Source organism: Neltuma alba, unplaced genomic scaffold (genome assembly GCF_004799145.2).
Source record: "Neltuma alba isolate B1F8T4 unplaced genomic scaffold, ASM479914v2 tig00003186_pilon, whole genome shotgun sequence".
Classification (NCBI taxonomy): Eukaryota; Viridiplantae; Streptophyta; class Magnoliopsida; order Fabales; family Fabaceae; genus Neltuma; species Neltuma alba.
The window spans coordinates 765,753-783,658 of record NW_021633177.1 but is presented as its reverse complement, the minus strand read 5'-3'; the positions used below and the strand labels follow the sequence as shown (position 1 = coordinate 783,658).

The 17,906-nt window shown below is 35.8% G+C and overlaps 4 protein-coding genes across 4 annotated transcripts; 1 reads left to right on the top strand and 3 right to left on the bottom strand.

The window, feature by feature from the left end:
* Positions 1-50: 50 nt before the first annotated feature.
* LOC114740660 (gibberellin-regulated protein 11-like) lies at positions 51-836 on the bottom strand. Its single transcript, XM_028928852.1, has 3 exons — positions 742-836; positions 599-653; positions 51-508 (listed from the first exon to the last, which is right to left on the bottom strand). The coding sequence occupies exons 1-3, from the start codon at positions 814-816 to the stop codon at positions 327-329; spliced, it is 312 nt and encodes a 103-aa protein (XP_028784685.1). The 5' UTR covers positions 817-836; the 3' UTR covers positions 51-326.
* A 2,920-nt stretch (positions 837-3,756) lies between these two features.
* On the bottom strand, positions 3,757-4,615 carry LOC114740614 (gibberellin-regulated protein 1). The gene is made up of 3 exons (XM_028928795.1): positions 4,449-4,615; positions 4,285-4,330; positions 3,757-4,166 (listed from the first exon to the last, which is right to left on the bottom strand). Exons 1-3 carry the CDS (start codon positions 4,524-4,526, stop codon positions 3,985-3,987), a joined length of 306 nt encoding a protein of 101 aa, XP_028784628.1. The 5' UTR covers positions 4,527-4,615; the 3' UTR covers positions 3,757-3,984.
* A 3,740-nt stretch (positions 4,616-8,355) lies between these two features.
* Positions 8,356-10,998, top strand: LOC114740613 (cytadherence high molecular weight protein 2). Its single transcript, XM_028928794.1, has 5 exons — positions 8,356-8,629; positions 8,746-8,857; positions 9,631-9,704; positions 9,792-10,412; positions 10,569-10,998. Exons 1-5 carry the CDS (start codon positions 8,426-8,428, stop codon positions 10,686-10,688), a joined length of 1,131 nt encoding a protein of 376 aa, XP_028784627.1. The 5' UTR covers positions 8,356-8,425; the 3' UTR covers positions 10,689-10,998.
* A 216-nt stretch (positions 10,999-11,214) lies between these two features.
* On the bottom strand, positions 11,215-15,193 carry LOC114740611 (tubulin beta chain). Its single transcript, XM_028928793.1, has 3 exons — positions 14,588-15,193; positions 12,354-12,623; positions 11,215-12,195 (listed from the first exon to the last, which is right to left on the bottom strand). Exons 1-3 carry the CDS (start codon positions 14,985-14,987, stop codon positions 11,519-11,521), a joined length of 1,347 nt encoding a protein of 448 aa, XP_028784626.1. The 5' UTR covers positions 14,988-15,193; the 3' UTR covers positions 11,215-11,518.
* Positions 15,194-17,906: the final 2,713 nt, after the last annotated feature.

The following is a 17,906-nucleotide window of genomic DNA, read 5'->3' as shown; positions in this document are numbered from 1 at the left end:
CCTACATTTATTTCATTTTGCGCAACCGTTTGGTTTCCGGCTCCATCGCATGTTTTCTGTGCTGGCATAACGAACAAAACCACTCCACTCAAAAGTATGATTTATGTGAAGCATTTTTCTGGACTTTCAGTTCTAGGGGAATCTACAAAATCCTTGAACCCAAATAATGAAGATATAAATTAACACAGCAGAATATATTTTCTGACCTTACATATATTATATATGACACATTAAAATTAAAATAGAAACAGGGGAGATCATAACTTATTTATTTATGTCGCCAGACATTGCATGAGGATTAAACTCAATAGACGTAATTAATAAGTCTAAGGGCATTTGTGGCGGCCGTGGTGGGTGGTCATATTGGCGTAGCAAGGGCACTCGTCGTAATGGCCGGAAGTTCCAGAGGGGACGCAGTTGCAGCGAGCACAACAGGTGCCACAGGCACGCTTGCAGAGTCTTGGCCTCGACGATAACTTGCACCTCCGATCGCACTCACTATCGCAATCTGCTCCACATTATAAATCAACCATAAATATAAACCAAGAAATCTACAGAAGTGAACTGAGCAAAATGAAGCAGTAACACTGAGACGGACCTATGTGGGGCGGCGAAGGGGATGGTGAGGGGCCGTCCACCGTGGTCTTGATCACCTGATGAACAGATAAACAACGTTTAATTATGAGGATCAAACAATGTATAACTGAGTGAGAGGAGATGCGTAAGAGTTATTAAAATTACCAGATCGGATTCCGCGAGATGCAGAATGAGCATGGAGACGAGGAGGGAAGAGGCGAGAGCTTTGGAGAAGGCCATGACGCGTGACGAAGAGAGGGATGAGAGGGGTGTGGATTTATAAGCGGGGTGGGAACAGGGGCCGCCGGGGGGAGTGGGGGGGGATTTTGTAATATTAGGCAGAGATGGGAAGCAAGGTTAGGTGTGGCGCTGGGCATACGCAGGCTGTGAGCTGTGACTAATGTTTTTCTCAGCCGCTACGTAAAATTATGAAGTGTCCTCTGTCGTCATTACAATTCACAAATGATTCATCATTTATTAAGCTTTAATGCTACTCTTGTAATCTCCTTTACGAACCACATCATTTCCATACATCTGGCAATATCAATTCGGGGATTTAATTAATGTCCTTGCCTTCCCTCGTCTTTAATCCCTTTTACCTTACAAAAACGCGTCTTTGTTGAATTCTTTTTGAAAGGGCAATGTTTTGTCAAAATTATATTGTTAGGCATTATTTTTTAGCAAAAATTGAGCATTTTGGTAACTATAAAGTTATAAATTATTTTACATTAAATTTCATCAAATACGAGTACTATTTATTTTACAAATTTAGAAGTGTCTGCAGGTATTTTATCGGATAAATATTGAATTCAGCACTTATTATTCTTTTTTTTTCCCGTTAAAGTGCACATTTAATTCTTTATTTTTATAAAAAATTTCAATTTAATCTCTTAACTTTAAAAAGTATATTTTTAACTCTTTAATCCTAAATTTTTTTAACAAGAAATATGACATTGAGATATAAAATATTGATAAGATATTTTTAAATGTTATCATATTAAGTTTAATTTTCAAAACAACAATGATTATTACAAAAAATATCATTTAAATCTAATGATTTTAGGGTTAAATTACTAAACATATGCTTTTTAAAATTAAGAGATCATATTAAGTTCTTATATAAAGTTAAAGGATCAAATTTCACACTTCAGTCTTTTCTTTTTTTTTCCATAAACAACATGCATTAAGATTAGGACCGATCTAGCTTCGTTTTATAGCTCATCACAGTCATATTTTATTACTTCAATGACCGTAATTATTAAGAGAACAAAAAATCAGTATGTAGAGTAAATACATTAATTAATTGAAAATTGACATTTATTCGTGAATTAGCGTGGTGAATAGGATTGCCCTAAACCAGTAACATGTGAATAGCTATTGAAGCAAAACATGTTTGATGTCGTTGTTACAATCCCAATCTACTGTAAAAGGTATATGTGTCATAAAAACTCATACAACTATGAGATACATATTAGAAGATAAAAATACGAAACCATCCCGTATAATAAACATCCCTCATACTGTCTCAGATTAAATTTTCCTTTTTTGAAGGAAGAAAAAGCCGCTATTTCTTACTCACTCTATCCTTTATTATAAGAAATATAACACTCCATTGCATTAGTTAAAGACAAGAAATAGATAAAAATTAGAAATTTTTTCTCTAAAATATTCTTATTTATGGGGGGAGAGAGTATAAGAAAGAGAATAAAAAATTATTATAATAAAAAAAATTATAAAAGAGAAAAAATATGTGATGAAGAGAGATGAAGATTTAGGAAACGAGACAATAAATATCTTAAATATTAAAATAAGTAATTAATGGGAGCAAGATAGGAAATTTGCTATGAAAATTTAAGACAACTTATAAATATTATTTATATTTAAAAATAAGAGAAATGATAGTTGTTGTTTATAAAAAAAGGTGGAGGGAGTATTTTCATCTCATTCATCAATTTCAAAATCTTAATCGTCTCGGGCTCCTTGAACCTTTCCGTCACAATGCAAAGACACAGGCCGGGTTTGTGAATGAAAATATTTTGCTCTGGGCATGTGTACATGTTTCGGGCTTGGTCCAGTTCGTGCTATCCTTATTTACTTGGATTTCACTTCTGTTTGATAGTGCAAAAATTTAAGGGCAAATAATGCCCACAAAATACGATATATTAATTATTATTTGGTCAAATACTATATAGTCTTATTTTTATATAATAATGTGAAAATGGATTTCCAATTCACTTTGCCTGTTATTTTACTTTTCCTTCATGCAACCAAATATACCCTGTTGAAGAAGAATACAGGACAAAAATTTTCGTGCAAGCATTCTTCTTCTCCTTACCACAGGGATGCTTCCAGAAAACTACTTTCCATTGAAAAAAAAAAAAAAACTGGCTGGGGCACGCACGCGTGAGTCCTAAGATATTAGAGGTTTGCCAACCATTAATATATATTTTTCAAAAGAGTGAAAAAACTGTCTTTGTAAATGCGAATTTTTGGTGTACATTGAAAGAAAAGATTAAATGTATCATATATTCCTCTTGTCCTATTTATATAGCAGAGAGATTATGCATTTTTTTATTCTTTTTATAGTGTATTAAGAGAAATTTTTTATATAAATGTACAATTTATCATTTATTTATTATTATGTTGACTTTATTTGTATAAGGAATAATATATATTAAATAAGGATAAAATTAAAAAATTATTAAATTTTAAATGAGAGTTAATAACGTTTTAAGTTTTCTTAGTTTATATAAAACATATTGGGAATAACTTATAAATAGGAACATAAGCTTACGTTCCAGATAGTAATGATTCACTGATTAATAGTAACCAGCTCATTAATGATAACAGCGTGAAATAATGAATGTTATTCCGTCTGTTCGTTTTTATAAGTCAGTGCAATTTTCTGACGGCTACACTTCTTTTTACGAGCTGCCATCACACTTTTCTAATATTTAAACATTTAACCGAACACGTCTTTCATTTTTACCTTAATTAATTACACGTCGTTCTTATATTTTTCTTTCACTCATTATCTCTTTCACTCACATTTTTTTTATAAATAAGATTTTTTCTTTAAAAATAAATTATATTTGTCATATATCTATTATCTGTAAATAATTTTAACTAAATTTTGAGATGAGATGTACAGCAACGCCATGGAACATAGACAATTAAAGATTTAAATTAAAGTGTAAACGCAAATTTTATTTTATATCATCAAGTTGAATACATAAACAGCCGTAAAACAGGGGAAAAACAAAAAGAAGAAAAAAAGACATTTATTTAGCGTAGTACAGGAAGTAAAATAAGAGGAAACAGAGTATAGTACGGACTCAACAGTGATTAAAAGAAATATAAATATGACCGGGGAGAAAAATGATCGGAGCGAGTGAGATTGAAGAGCGATTAAGGGCACTTGCGGCGGCCGCCGTGAGTGGTCATGTTGTAGTAGCAGGGACACACTTGTTGGTTGCCGGCCGTCCCAGGAGGTACGCAGTTACACCGCCTACAGCAAGTCCCACACGCCCTCTTGCACAGATGAGGCCTTGACGATAATCGGCATCTCGCTCCACATGCTCCATTACAATCTGATATTATTATTCACCCTCTTCAATTCCATTCTATATATATATGATACACACACAACCATGTATATAGGCATGTGCGTACATAAAGGAAGATAGAGAGAGAGAGAGAGAGCCGTACCTATCTTCTCAGCAACAGAGCCCTGCTCTTTTGCCTCTCCTTCGACCTGCCCAAAGAACAACGTTGTTTTTTTATATTAGTATAAGATATAGGATCAGTTTCGAATTATATATATGTGAGTCAGAGGGGATATTGAGCGTATATATATGGTTTGAGTTAATTACCGCCTCCGCAGCGTGATGGTGAAGAAGGAAGAGGGATATGATGAGGAGGGAAGCAACAAGAAGCTTAGAAAGAGCCATTGATAAGGCAAAAACACAGGAACCTAGAAGAGGAATAGAGCTTATGGTCTATTTCTTCTTGGAAGTCTCTCTTATGCAGAAATATTGAGGAGCCAGGAGTCTCCATTTATAGCACAAGAGGAAGTGTATGAGCTGGGGTATATTATTGGCATCAGTGCTAAAAACGTGGGGCATGAGGGGGGAAGAAACCTCTGATCAATGGAGAGGTTTGTGTTAGTGACAAGTGCATGTAGTGGGAAGCATTTAATCTGACAGTGAAAAGAGGTTTTGTTTTGTTTTGGTATGGAGCAAAGGTTGAGAGGCAGTGCTATATTCTCTATATATATCTTTGCTGTGGTTGGCTTACTTTTCTGACTTGCAATGGCAAAGCCTCGTGCCCCCACGGCTCACTCTTATCTTCTCAATTTTTGGTTTCATCTCTGAATCATTCATTCAGACTCCGTTGGATAGATTTAGAGGACAATTTGCGATTAGGATCCAGCACGTTCAACCCCAACCTGATATTTATTTTCAGAACAATAATAATAACAGTATAATCAAGAAGAGACGACACAACTTTTCTTTTCAACATTTGTAGCCATCGAAAGGATGATATACATGTTTTTGCGCTATGTCGTCTTCTAAGTGCAGTGCGTGGTTCATATGGAGTGATCACAATGGGGCAAAAAAGGAAGGAAAAAAAATCTGTGCAACCAATATAATTGACGTCAAGGAGAACGAAACCCTAACTTGATTTATTACATCTTTGAGGACCAAGTCAATTAGTCCGTGACTTCAAAGTTGGCGAAGATCAAAACTTAGTAATTATCCGATACAAAACACACAATTAAACTAATTGGTTGGAGTACAGTGGGAACGTCTATATGTATCCAAATCTTGTCCAACTGTGAATTCCTTCGTTTAGTAATGAAGTCTCATTTGATCAGATAAGATCCACCATTGTATTATAAATGTTCATCACCCTTGAGCTGTATATATGGACCATATGAGGTTGGTGTTCTCTCTGTATCATGCGCATATACAGCCAAACAAAGGTGAAACGATAGGGTTATAGGTAGCGTTATTAGAGGGGCGTGTACATATATATTAATAAACATACCAAGGAAAGAGGGGAAGAAAGTTAAGTCTAAATAATGGAAACGGAAATAAAGGGAGTGGTAGTTCTGCAAGTAGGAGCCAGCCAAGTTAGAGATAGTGATATGGAATTTGGGACGATGCAACGTAACTTCAAAATGAGGAATATGGGAAGAAGAATGAAGAGAGAGTACGTAGAAGGTAGAATCATATTCGGTTCATGACAGCTGGTGAAGCTGCCTTTCACACAGCTGTAGTCTACTCATATGTTATATTGCAGACAAAAGCCAAGCTGTACATTTGCATATATATATATATATATATATATATATATAACAACGACTATAAATGTGCCAAACCAATTCAAACCAAACTTAGCCATTCATATAAGTTTATAGAGTTAATACTATTTTCAATCATGACTATAAAATTTTACCAATGATTTTAGTTCATCAAAATTTGACATCATTTTTGTTTTAGTCCTTCTGTCAGGAAAAAAAAATCTTTAAGTAGATTAAAAAAAATCAAATTTCAGGAATAAAAATAACTGATTTGAAATTTTAGAAACCAAAAAACCACGGTATTAATATGTATATACTCCTCCGGTCCTTAATATAGGACTCAATTTTTGAGTTGGTTTTGGTCCTAAATATAAGATCCATTTATCATATTTATCAATTTTCTCTAAATTATCCCTATGGATACTCTCTCAATCATAATTAAGTAGAAGGGGGAGAGTGGGTATTAAGAAAAATGATTATGGTGTTTTAGAAAAAATATGTCACTTTTCTTATAATTAACTAACTTACCTAACTTCCTTAATCTAATCAAATTTTAAATGGGTCTTATATTAAGAACCGGAGGAGTATATAATATCTAGGTTTGATTGAATACGACTGCGGGGCTCAATAAGGCTTGTTTCATCATCTTTCAGTACTTCTGTATCTGGTTTGACCTTATTCGTCTAGTGACATTAGGCCAGGACACTGATATCACCAATTATACCGAACGTGTCTATTCAGACTCCATGATATATTGATTATTTTCAACATTTCTTCGTCTCCTTTTTATTTTTCTTTTTTTTCATAATGACAAGTATATTCATATTAACTACAAACAGTTATATATCTTTTATGAAAATGTACATGCCAGAGTCATAATTTTCCCTCTGAGTACGCAACCTAGACAGCGACACTCTGAGCTTCGATGGATCGTTTCGTTTGATAGGCACATTCATGTCATAATCTTGAACAGACACGCAAACATATGCATGGATCGGATTAATTACCGATTATGCTTTTAGTGTATTGGAAGAGGTGAGGTAATAAGCCTCAGTTAATGCTGAGCAATAGTTGATCCAATTGGTAAGATTTTATCTTATTATCATCACATGGTGAATTCAAATCTTGTTGTTGATATGAAGATTTTATTAATAGACGATATGTAAGTATGTTTATAAGTATTTTTTGAATCTAAAAGTATATGCTCTAATTCTGGCAAGGCCAACTCGCCTAATTTTTTTAATGTCAACAAAAAGAAGAAGCTGGTTTTGTAGGGGCCAAAAACATCAGTAATACTGAGTTAGGCGTGTGCAGCGTATATCAGTCCAAGAAAGAACAACATGTGATATGACTTATGAAATGGCAATAATGGCATTATTTGATTTGATTGACTTGATTATGCATGTTTCAATTTTTCTTTTGTGGGCTCAGTGACCTAACGATGTTCCCAAAGGCATACATATTTTCTTTCGTTACCAAAATGCCAATCAAAGCATCATTGATTGCCTTGCACAACCTGACACGTACGTCAACGTTACCGCATGCCTTCATTAACGTCCACCTCCAGCAATTTACCATCAATTTGATCTTCAATGGCTTTTCCGTTAAATCACTAAACTATCTTCTTTTTTTTTTTCATTTCAACTTTGAAAAATATTAATTCTGGTTTTAATCATAAGACTTAATTTATAGTTTACAAACGAGATCTTATAATTAGAACTGGAGGTAAAATGTAAAGTCTCTAGTTTTGTTTCCTAAAAACTATTTGAATCAAAGTTCAAAAAAAAAAACACCTAGATTATATGTGATATTTCAGGAACTGAATTATCAATTCACAACTAATTTTTATCCAGCAATGAAATCCTACCAATGGTCAATTGATTTTGAGCTGAAGGACCATATGTGATTGTTTTTATTTTTTTATTTTTTACCTTGAGCATATTTGATATTTTTAAACATTAATAAACTTTATTCAAATCATGAAATTAAAATGTCATTTATTTCGATAGCCCAATTTAAAATGCTATCCTAAAAAAATTAAACTGCGAGTGTTTAGTTTTGAAATATTTTCTTACTATTATGGTAACCACAGAGAAAATAAAACGCCTACTTACCCGATATCATGGTTAAGTGGTTAGCTTCTTTGTTTTTTGGGGTGGGGGGAGGGGACTTACTACAAAATCTCATTTATAAGTTGGGTTGTTTGGCCAAAATCGGATATTGAGTGTTTTCGCAATCCGATATTGGGCTTTCGGCTTAAATTTTGAGGACCGTTGAAAAGGGGACTATGACCCAATAATACTATAGGTATAAATTACGCAAAAAGAAAAATAAAGGAGCATTTTTATTTTTAATATTTTTGGAGAAAAGTACGACTCTTCAATTTCATTCTATGGTTTTGGCCAAAAAAAAAAAAAAAAAAATTTCATTCTATGGCTCCGCCTTCATTTCAAATCTTGCTCCAACGGTCTTCTTTTGTTTCTGCTCCGAAACACTGAAACTCTGCTCTTCCTCTTTCTTCTCCATTATCTGCAACTTATTATAATGCGCAAGCCAAAAGCTTCCGCCGTCTCTACTGAGCGGCAAAATTGGGAGAAAGTTTTTAATGGGATGGTTCACATGTTACGCTCTCAGCAACAGCAGCTCCTGTCCCTAGCCAGCGAGCGCAAACTTCTTGAAGATCGCATCCGAATGCTACACGATGGATGGGAATCTGATACTCGTCTTTATAGGGATCAGATTTCTGAGGTATGTTCTCAATTGTGGTGCAATTTTTTTTTTCTTTTTGGGCCAGATTCTCCGCTAGGGTTCGAAGTATGTGGATTTCTGAAACTTCTTCATCTTCTGCCTGCAATGTTTCGCAGATGAAGGGGATTTTAATTTTTGAAGAGAAGAGGCGACTGCTAGACGATGTGAAAGCAGATTTGTTACTGAGTTTAAAGCAGAGAGAGGTTTCTGTTGTTAATTATATTTTAGGTCAGTGAAGTTTGGATTCTGAGGTCTGTAAGAAAAGGGGAGTCTTTCGATTCTTGATAATTCGGTTTTGCTCTATATGTCAAAATTTAGCGTTTAAACAGCACAAAAAAGTCTTCATCGAATTAGACGTGAAGAATGCACATTTCTTTTATTATCAGTTCTGGTTTGTTGGTTGTTCCTTAAATTAGCAAAGATATTCTTTATTTCAAAATAAAAATAAAGTCTTTCCTTTGTGCGGTTTCGAATCAAAAAGTCTTGGGTTGAGGCGTGGAGGAGGCTAGGGGCTGTTAAAAAACCTACACAAAGCCCTGTGGCCCCAAACCCGAGTCTCGAACTATTTGCATCAGAGCGAGGATAAACATATAATTTCCATACATCTGAAAATCTACATATAAGATATTTGGATATAACGTTAACATATATGTTGATTTTATATATATATATATATATATATATATATATATAAGCTTAAATGTGTCATATACAGATGTTCCAGAACTTAAAAATTGGGACACCTATATACCAAATATATGGTCGTGACTGGCTGGCAAGATCCTAGATTCTATCCCCATGGGGTCACTTCTCAGTCCTCACATAGCTTGGAGGGAGAACTTATATTAAGCCATCACATTATCAATGGACGTGTCTTTTTTACTGCAGTTTAAGGGGAATTTTTATCTTAGGAACAGTTGAAAATTGGGGATCGACACTATTTCTCAATTTGGATATCACTTAACCAAAGTATTCTTGGCTTTATCCTTTTGTATCCGCAGAACACCAAGAGGATGAGTTGGCTGATTTTAAAGCTTGGTTTGAATTCCTTTCTCAGAAGCTGTCCAATGCAGAAGTATGTCAACATTGCATATTCCATGCATTTTCTGATTTTTTGTTTATGCTTGTCACTATGCTTACTGCTGAACATTCACTTTTTCAGGAACAAGGAAAACTATGTGAGGATACTGCTGGCAAGAGAAAGAAAGGGACCACCGACAGTGAGAGCAGGTCTGTTCGGAGGAAGTCTAATAGGAACATGCCACAAGAAGAGGACTGCTCCAACCAATTGGAAGCTGAACTGAGAAGGTTGAAGCAAGAATATGAGATTGCTCTGGGAAATAATTCTAAGGTATCAGCACTCTCGGCAGAAAAGAAATTTGTATGGAACCAATATAAAGTAATGGAGACTGAATACATGAATAAATTAAGGAGTAAGCATTGTGAATTGGAACAAGCAAATGAGAAGATACAGAAACTTGTTTCCAGTATGGAGCAACTACGGTCAGCGAAGGATGAAAAGGATGAGACTATTGCACAGTTAGAAAGCAAAGTGGGTAACATGGAAGAAGAAAGAAAGAATTTAAATGAAAAATTATCGAAGATTTCCGAAGAGTTGGAAGCATTAAGGAAGTTCAGGAACGCTCTAGTCACTCCTATTTTAAATCCCTGCACTGCAAAAACTGAAGGTTCTGGCTTAGGATGCAATAGGAGGAGTAGTACTCGTCTCAGGAAAGAATTATCTGTTCCTAAGGTCACTGGTCCTGCAACAAACTCTGGAAAGGTATACCTGTTGGGTGTTCTCCTATATCTATCTGATCTGTGGCCAATTAAAAAAAAGAAAAAGAAATTTTCCTTTGTTTCATGATATTCTTGCCTTTTCGTTACAAGTCATTATTACCCACTTTTCTTCTTGTCTTCTTTTTTTCCTGTGGTGTAGGATAACAAAAGCTTGAAGAGGAAAAGGGGTCCAGTTATTCCGGATTCCGCGACCCCAAAATTGTTCTCTTCCGATTTCAAGGTTCCAAAACTGAAAAGCCTTTCTCCAAGCGTCAGATGAAATCTGAAATTGCCATTATGCCTTTTTTCCGTTTAAATTGGGGGAAAAGTCCAGCGTAGAAGCATGTAGTTTTGTTGTATAATCATTCTTTGATGACCCATGTCTATGTAATGTAAATTATGTATGAGCCTATAGTTTGGAACTGGTTTGTTCATTGGTATTTTGATATGCTTGGTTATTTAGGTGATTTTTGGGTTTGTGGCTCCAGCCTGATGCCAACAACCCTTAAGTCTCGTTGTGTATACTCAAGACATTTGATTATGAAAGAAAGCAAATTCATGATTGTGAATGAAAGCAAATTCTTTTGGGATTCGTGATGTATCGACTTTACATTGCCATCGATGATGATATCCAACTTCCTTTAATTTAATAAACTCGGTAGTAGTTATACCAGTCATAATTTCCCCCACCGACGAGAAAAATTGTCATGCGAGATAAGATTCCCTGATTTTTCTGTACATTCCTTTATTCCTGGCAATGTAGAGGTCATCCGCATGCATTATGTACTTACGAGTAAAGGTGCAAGTAGCCGAACAGAACGGTCTCAGGCTCAACGATGAGTATTTGCCAGAAAACCACCATATTTTATTGCATTGCGAGTTGGATATATAAAAATTATTCATACACAGGATAAACAGAATCCACAATATTGACTCACAAGATAGAAAATCATACAAACAAAAGTAAAATGTTTCAAACGAAAAGCTGATTTAGGTAATGAAGGAGAACTTGAGAAGAAAAAGAATGAGGACAGTGATGGTAGCACTGTTAAGACGCGTACTGATAGAAAGTCTATCAGTTTAGGGAGTTACCACGTTGAACTTCAGCTACTAGCCCTCGTAATTCTCTTCAACGCCCTCATCGTAATCATCCTCCTCCTCTGCAGTTGCGTCCTGGTATTGCTGGTACTCGGCCACCAAATCGTTCATGTTACTTTCTGCCTCTGTGAACTCCATCTCGTCCATTCCTTCCCCGGTGTACCAATGCAAAAAGGCTTTGCGCCGGTACATGGCAGTGAACTGCTCACTGACCCTCCTAAACATCTCCTGAATTGATGTCGAGTTCCCAATAAAAGTTGATGACATCTTCAAATTCTTGGGTGGAATATCACACACACTTGACTTTACATTGTTGGGAATCCACTCCACGAAGTATGACGAATTCTTGTTCTGTACGTTGATCATTTGTTCATCTACCTCTTTCGTGCTCATCTTCCCCCTGAACATTGCGGATGCGGTCAAGTATCGGCCGTGTCGGGGATCAGCAGCACACATCATATTTTTCGAGTCCCACATTTGCTGAGTCAGTTCCGGGACAGTGAGTGAGACGTACTGCTGAGATCCCCGAGAGGTGAGGGGCGCAAACCCCACCATAAAGAAGTGAAGACGTGGGAATGGGATCAGATTGACTGCCAGCTTCCTGAGGTCTGAATTCAGTTGTCCAGGAAACCTTAAGCAGCACGTAACCCCACTCATAGTTGCCGAAATCAGATGATTCAGATCACCAACTGCAACAAACCATTAGCAGAGAAATGAACAAGGTTTATAATTTATGTATTGCATGCCTAACTGAAAGATGACTGAAGCGTTGGCCCAAAAAAAGAAAAAGGAAAAGCTGATAGAAGCAATTGGAGCAGGGGCGAGGACTAAGGGAGACAGTACTCACAGCTCGGAGTGCTAAGCTTTAAGGTCCTGAAGCAAATATCATAGAGTGCTTCGTTGTCAAGAACCATGCACTCGTCTGCATTCTCCACCAGTTGGTGCACGGATAAAGTGGCATTGTATGGCTCCACAACTGTATCAGAGACCTTAGGAGAAGGGAAGACAGAGAATGTGAGCATCATTCTGTCAGGGTATTCTTCCCTAATCTTTGATATCAACAGTGTCCCCATGCCCGATCCCGTGCCTCCTCCAAGCGAGTGACACACTTGAAAACCTGAACAGGATATTTATAGCAAGATAAGTTTGATTTTCAAATTCCAAGATGAGATATGTGATGATGATGAGATTTCCTTGCTACGTAGTGTTCATAGAGCAGCACCAATAAGGCACACCAATTCCGTTAAGTGCTTAAAGTTACTAAAACAGCAAAAAGAAACAAAAATTAACGAGTCCACCATCTTATTAATATAATGCAAGTGCTGATCGATTGTTAAAAATGAATTCTCTTTGCAACTAATGAGTTAATTTCCTAATAGTACCTCTAACAGGATTACTTTTAATAAGAAGATATCTATGCTTAGAAAAAAAGAGAGAGAGAGTTAATTTGATATTTGATTTAGACAAGTTATTATTTTTAGTTCAATATATTATTTGTGTAGAAAATAAATAAACTGAAAAGTAGTTTATTTAAACATTTTTTCTCTTATTATCCTGTTTAATCAGTAATTTAAAAAGTCGCACTATTTTTTTAAAAGAAGTTTTAACAGGATTTATTAAAAAAGTGTAACTCTAAATTATTTTATTTTTTCACAATAATTTTTTCTTAAAACAGATTGTGCAGAGCAACAAAGAAAAATTGAGTTAATTAACACATCATGTCGGTCATACACTGGCATTAATTTATACGCGGTTTATTCACATCCTTATAGATGAGCAGAGGCTTCTCATGCCACAGCAGTAATCAGGGCTTAGTCTCCCAAGTCCTCAGAGAGTTGGACGTGTTAATTTAATATTCATAAAATCGCTGAAACAAATGCATCGCGTCGGTGCCGTATAAATCTGACTTTGTTTTGGGCAGCTCAATTCACAATCACAAGGCACAATAGTGTGAAGGCCGAAAAGCAGATATCTACAGATTTCTTTGCTGATTTTATTATTGCCTAGTAAGGATAAAGAAAGGCTACGTGGTCCCTGCATATGTCCCCGGATAAGACAATAAGGGGCCCTGTTAATGTTATCTGCTCAGCCTTACCACTGAATTCATGACAAACACAAGCAATTGGGAGGCTGAAAAATGAAATCCATAGGGGAAAAAATGGGACAACAAATTTCAGAGGAAAGACTAATTGTAAGTGGTAAAAGATCCTGATGCCTAAAAGTTCAAGATCTAGTGATGTAGTGTGTTTTCAACCGACCTACAGATTCTCGTTCAGCAGGAAAGAATATATAGAAAATGGTTGTGAAAAAGAGAAAGGAAGTAAGCAGTTCTTAAAAGTCATATTCAATAATTGAAGCACAACAGTTCGGGACAAAAAAACTAGTAGACAGAGCATCATCATATCAAATAGTGCCCCAAAAGAATGAGAAAAAGGGGCTGCGAAATGTTCCAGAATAACAAATATAAAATTTTTTTTGTGCATCAGACTTGCTCATTGAGGATCTGAACTAAAGTATTAAACGATTCGTTCTTTCAAAGATGCGAATGGATTTTGCCTAGAGCACTTTCTCACTTAAAAGCAAGATCTTATCCTCTATTTGTCAGTAAACTCCACTAATATTCCGTCATCGTGTACCGAAAGATTAACAAGAAGAAACATCACGTGTAAATCAATTGAATAATATGATATCTATCAGATGCTCGGGACCGAGAAGCCTTCCTCGCGCGAGGAGAACGGTGGTCAAAACTGATAAAACAATTATCATATACCGTGGATATCAATCGCTTTGTCAAACAGATGCAGAACTTCAATCACAAAAACAAAGATTGAAATCAATGACAAAACAATGGAGAACATCATCCACATTATAATTGCATCGGTGAAAAAGCATATAGGAAGTTCAGAAAAACTCTGTTCATGCATTCCAAAATGCCATTTAATTAACCAAAGTCGAGATCGAGCATATGACAAACAAGCAAACTATGGACCAGATATTTAAAGGAGGAATGACATAAAGGACTAAAACAAACGAATATGGAACAGAGAAAACAAAAATGAGACTCAGATAACCACAGAGTACCTTGTAAGCAATCGCAATTCTCAGCCTCTTTGCGAACAACATCAAGAACAGCATCAATCAACTCGGCTCCTTCGGTGTAATGACCTTTAGCCCAATTGTTTCCTGCACCGGACTGTCCAAAGACAAAGTTATCCGGGCGAAATATCTTGCCGTAGGGACCCGATCTGATGCTGTCCATGGTACCAGGTTCAAGATCCATGAGCACCGCCCTGGGAACATAGCGACCACCGGAAGCCTCATTGTAATAAACATTGATTCTCTCCAATCGAAAATCAGAATCGTCACCACCGATGAACTTGCCGATAGGATCAACGCCGTGCTCGTCGCAGATAACCTCCCAAAACTTAGAACCGATTTGGTTGCCGCATTGGCCTCCCTGGATGTGCAATATCTCTCTCATGGTGGCAGCAAGAGGATCGAACAAAAATGAGAAGAGAGATGATTATAGGAATAAGGAGGGAAGCGAAGGAAGAAAGAGCAAGGACATGCAGTTTTATGGACGAGATGAGAGAGATAAGAAAGAAACGCAAGTGTGTGCTCCAGAATCAGAGGTTAAAAAATAATGAGAATGAAAATAAATATAATGTGAACGGTAAATACTATGAATATAAATTAGCAAGAGTGGTTTTTGTTTCATTCCGATGGCACCGTTTGGAGCATGGAGATGAAGGAGTGGGGGGCGGGGAGTCCCACCACCAACAAACCCAGCTCACGTTATGACTGTGAGGCCCACCTTTCTCACCACCCTACCGTCTTAACGTGCAACCTCCATACATTTCGGTGCATTGTAGTCATATCCCGATCCCGATCAAATATATTAAATTAAATTACCATTCATATTATTGGACCTCTCCCTTGCTCCACTGCAAGCGGCTAGTCATAAGTCAAGGACTTAGGAGTGCCGACTGCCAGAGCTCCATATGCTCCTCTGATCTTAATTACTAAGGCAGTGGGAGAATGTTACTACCTCTAGTAATTAATACAAGACCCTATTTAATTTTTATTTTGATCCTAAATATAAGACTCCAATCTACTTTGTCTCTCATATTTATACTTTTTTTTTTCAAAATAGTTCTTCTAATAATGATAGTTCTAGTCAATACACTTGATTAGTAAGGATATTTTAGGAAATACAACACCTATTTAGGACAAATAACTAAATCAACTTACTTTCTTAATCTCTTCAAATTAGTCAACTGGCTCTTATAATTAAGACCGGAGGTAGTATTATTTTTAATATTAGTCATCACTCCATTAAACTTATTATATGGATGTATAATTTTATTGATTGTAGTATTAACAAAGGTTTATATATAGTATTAGTTTCTACGTAATTTATTAAATGCAATATCTTGCGAAAATTAATACTCTTCCGATCTTAAATATAAGACTCTTATACTAATATGGATAAAGAGTCTTACATTTAGGATTGGAGGAGTACATATTTCTTTTTGTAAAGAATTCAAATTTGAAGAGAGCTGTGATCCATTTTATAAGCTTTACTTTGATATTTGTCTTAATATTTAATGCATTTTTCTAATTTTACCTTTAATTATTTATTCTTTCTCATTTATCAGATTTTCTCTTATCACATTTCTCCACATATTTTTTAATTCACTTTCTAATTTATTATAAGAATATATTTGAAAATAAAATATATTTCTAATATATTTATTGCTTTTAACTAATTTTGAATAACAGTTTGTTATTTGTAAATTAGTTATTTAAAACTTATACTCCTCTGGTCCTAAATATAGGACTCATCTTGTAGTGTAAATGAGTTATATATTTAAGACTGGAGGAGTAATAAAGAACAACCACAAAGTGAGAGAGTAATTTGCCGACATCATTAGTTTTCCTTGACGGAAGGTGTTTTTAATTTTGGCCCGGTCATAGATGGAACGTTAAAAGTTGGAGCATCATAATTAGGAGAAAGCATGAGTTAATGCTTTAAAACGAGTCGGAGAAGGGGGTTACATGATAATGACGTCCGCGGATGAGACGCCATCGACATGAACGTAGTGTTTTACTTTTTCTTTAACGTATGTTACTATTAAACGTAAATAATCCCAATTAATCTCACTATATATGTGGGACAAAGGAATATAGATGATTGGATCCAAAGTAGATAAATGCTGCACAAAGGATGACAGAAAGTGGCCAGTGCGCAGTCTTGCTGTCTTTGCTTGTTTTTATTCACAGTTTTCTTTTATCACCACATGACGAATCTTTTATTAATTTGACAAAAAAGAATCTTTCATTACGCAAGTAGATAGATTTTTTTCATATGAGCCGATATTACACTCTACACTCTTATGATATTTTTTATTTGATTTTTCTAGTCACTGCTGCCATTCCCTTACTTCTCTCAGTTTTATTATTCCAGTAGACAAAACTGTAGTTCCTTGGTAAGTTAAGAGTGCTATAAGTTCCCTTCTCTTCTCTCTTCTCGCACATGGTAAAATACCCAAATATGGTGGCACAAAATTATTTCTCATCGCACACATTCTTATCAAGTTGAATATTAACACTCTAACTCGTGCGAGAGAAGCAGGAAGAGGCTCTATAAATCAAATTGCTTGTAAACCTCGTTTCATAATTGCTTTTGTGTCTGCCCATTTTGCATGTATTCGTTTATATTAGTAATCATATATTCATTTCTTTTTTAACTTATAATCACATGCTTGCTATAAAGCTTGAGAATTGCTTATGAGAATTACAGAACCACCCTGCCATAACTTTGTCAGCATTCAGAATCCTTTCGCTCTGGAGTGGACAGTGCCTATACTTATACCAAGAATGTGGTCTGTCTGCTGTGTGGGGCCCATTTGAATGTTTAGCTTGAGGGAGGGAATCGACCATATATAACAATTGAAGACAAATCTCAATAGTATATGTTCAACTTCAATTTGCTCTCAACTATATTTATACATTAAGAACATAGTTCAATATGTAACCTTTTCATTTAATGTTGTTTATTGCTGCCCAAGCCATCAGTGTACCCAACCACACCATGCTGAAATACTGTTCGAGCTCTTTTTGACAACCCAAACAGAGAAAGCAAAAGTAAACCCAGGATAAAAAGAAGATCGTACTTGAAGACTAAATGCCAGAAAGAAGAATCGACTTAGCGAATCACACGATGGCACTGCTTGCTAACTTGAGAGTTATATATCATGGCTAAAGAGGGGAACCCGGTCTTCTTTTTCTGGTTTTGGTGATCAAAGCATTGCAAATATATGAGAGCTGAAAAGCTGCCCCAGGGGAAACGAAGCCGAACCGAAGTCTAAGATCCTTCATTCAAATTGCAGGATTCCAT

Bases quoted from the DNA above. Each gene is read 5' to 3' on its own strand.
- LOC114740614 (XM_028928795.1), bottom strand. From the start codon at position 4,526: ATGGCTCTTTCTAAGCTTCTTGTTGCTTCCCTCCTCATCATATCCCTC. The intron at 4,331-4,448 runs GTAATTAACTCA...TTCTTTGGGCAG, and splicing joins ACCATCACGCTGCGGAGGCG to GTCGAAGGAGAGGCAAAAGA. The intron at 4,167-4,284 runs GTACGGCTCTCT...TAATAATATCAG, and splicing joins CTCTGTTGCTGAGAAGATAG to ATTGTAATGGAGCATGTGGA.
- LOC114740613 (XM_028928794.1), top strand. From the start codon at position 8,426: ATGCGCAAGCCAAAAGCTTCCGCCGTCTCTACTGAGCGGCAAAATTGG. The intron at 8,630-8,745 runs GTATGTTCTCAA...AATGTTTCGCAG, and splicing joins ATAGGGATCAGATTTCTGAG to ATGAAGGGGATTTTAATTTT. The intron at 10,413-10,568 runs GTATACCTGTTG...CCTGTGGTGTAG, and splicing joins CTGCAACAAACTCTGGAAAG to GATAACAAAAGCTTGAAGAG.
- LOC114740611 (XM_028928793.1), bottom strand. From the start codon at position 14,987: ATGAGAGAGATATTGCACATCCAGGGAGGCCAATGCGGCAACCAAATC. The intron at 12,624-14,587 runs GTACTCTGTGGT...TATCCTGTTCAG, and splicing joins GAATTGCGATTGCTTACAAG to GTTTTCAAGTGTGTCACTCG. The intron at 12,196-12,353 runs GTGAGTACTGTC...GGTTTGTTGCAG, and splicing joins AAAGCTTAGCACTCCGAGCT to TTGGTGATCTGAATCATCTG.
- LOC114740660 (XM_028928852.1), bottom strand. From the start codon at position 816: ATGGCCTTCTCCAAAGCTCTCGCCTCTTCCCTCCTCGTCTCCATGCTC. The intron at 654-741 runs GTAATTTTAATA...TCTGTTCATCAG, and splicing joins ATCTCGCGGAATCCGATCTG to GTGATCAAGACCACGGTGGA. The intron at 509-598 runs GTCCGTCTCAGT...AATGTGGAGCAG, and splicing joins CCCTTCGCCGCCCCACATAG to ATTGCGATAGTGAGTGCGAT.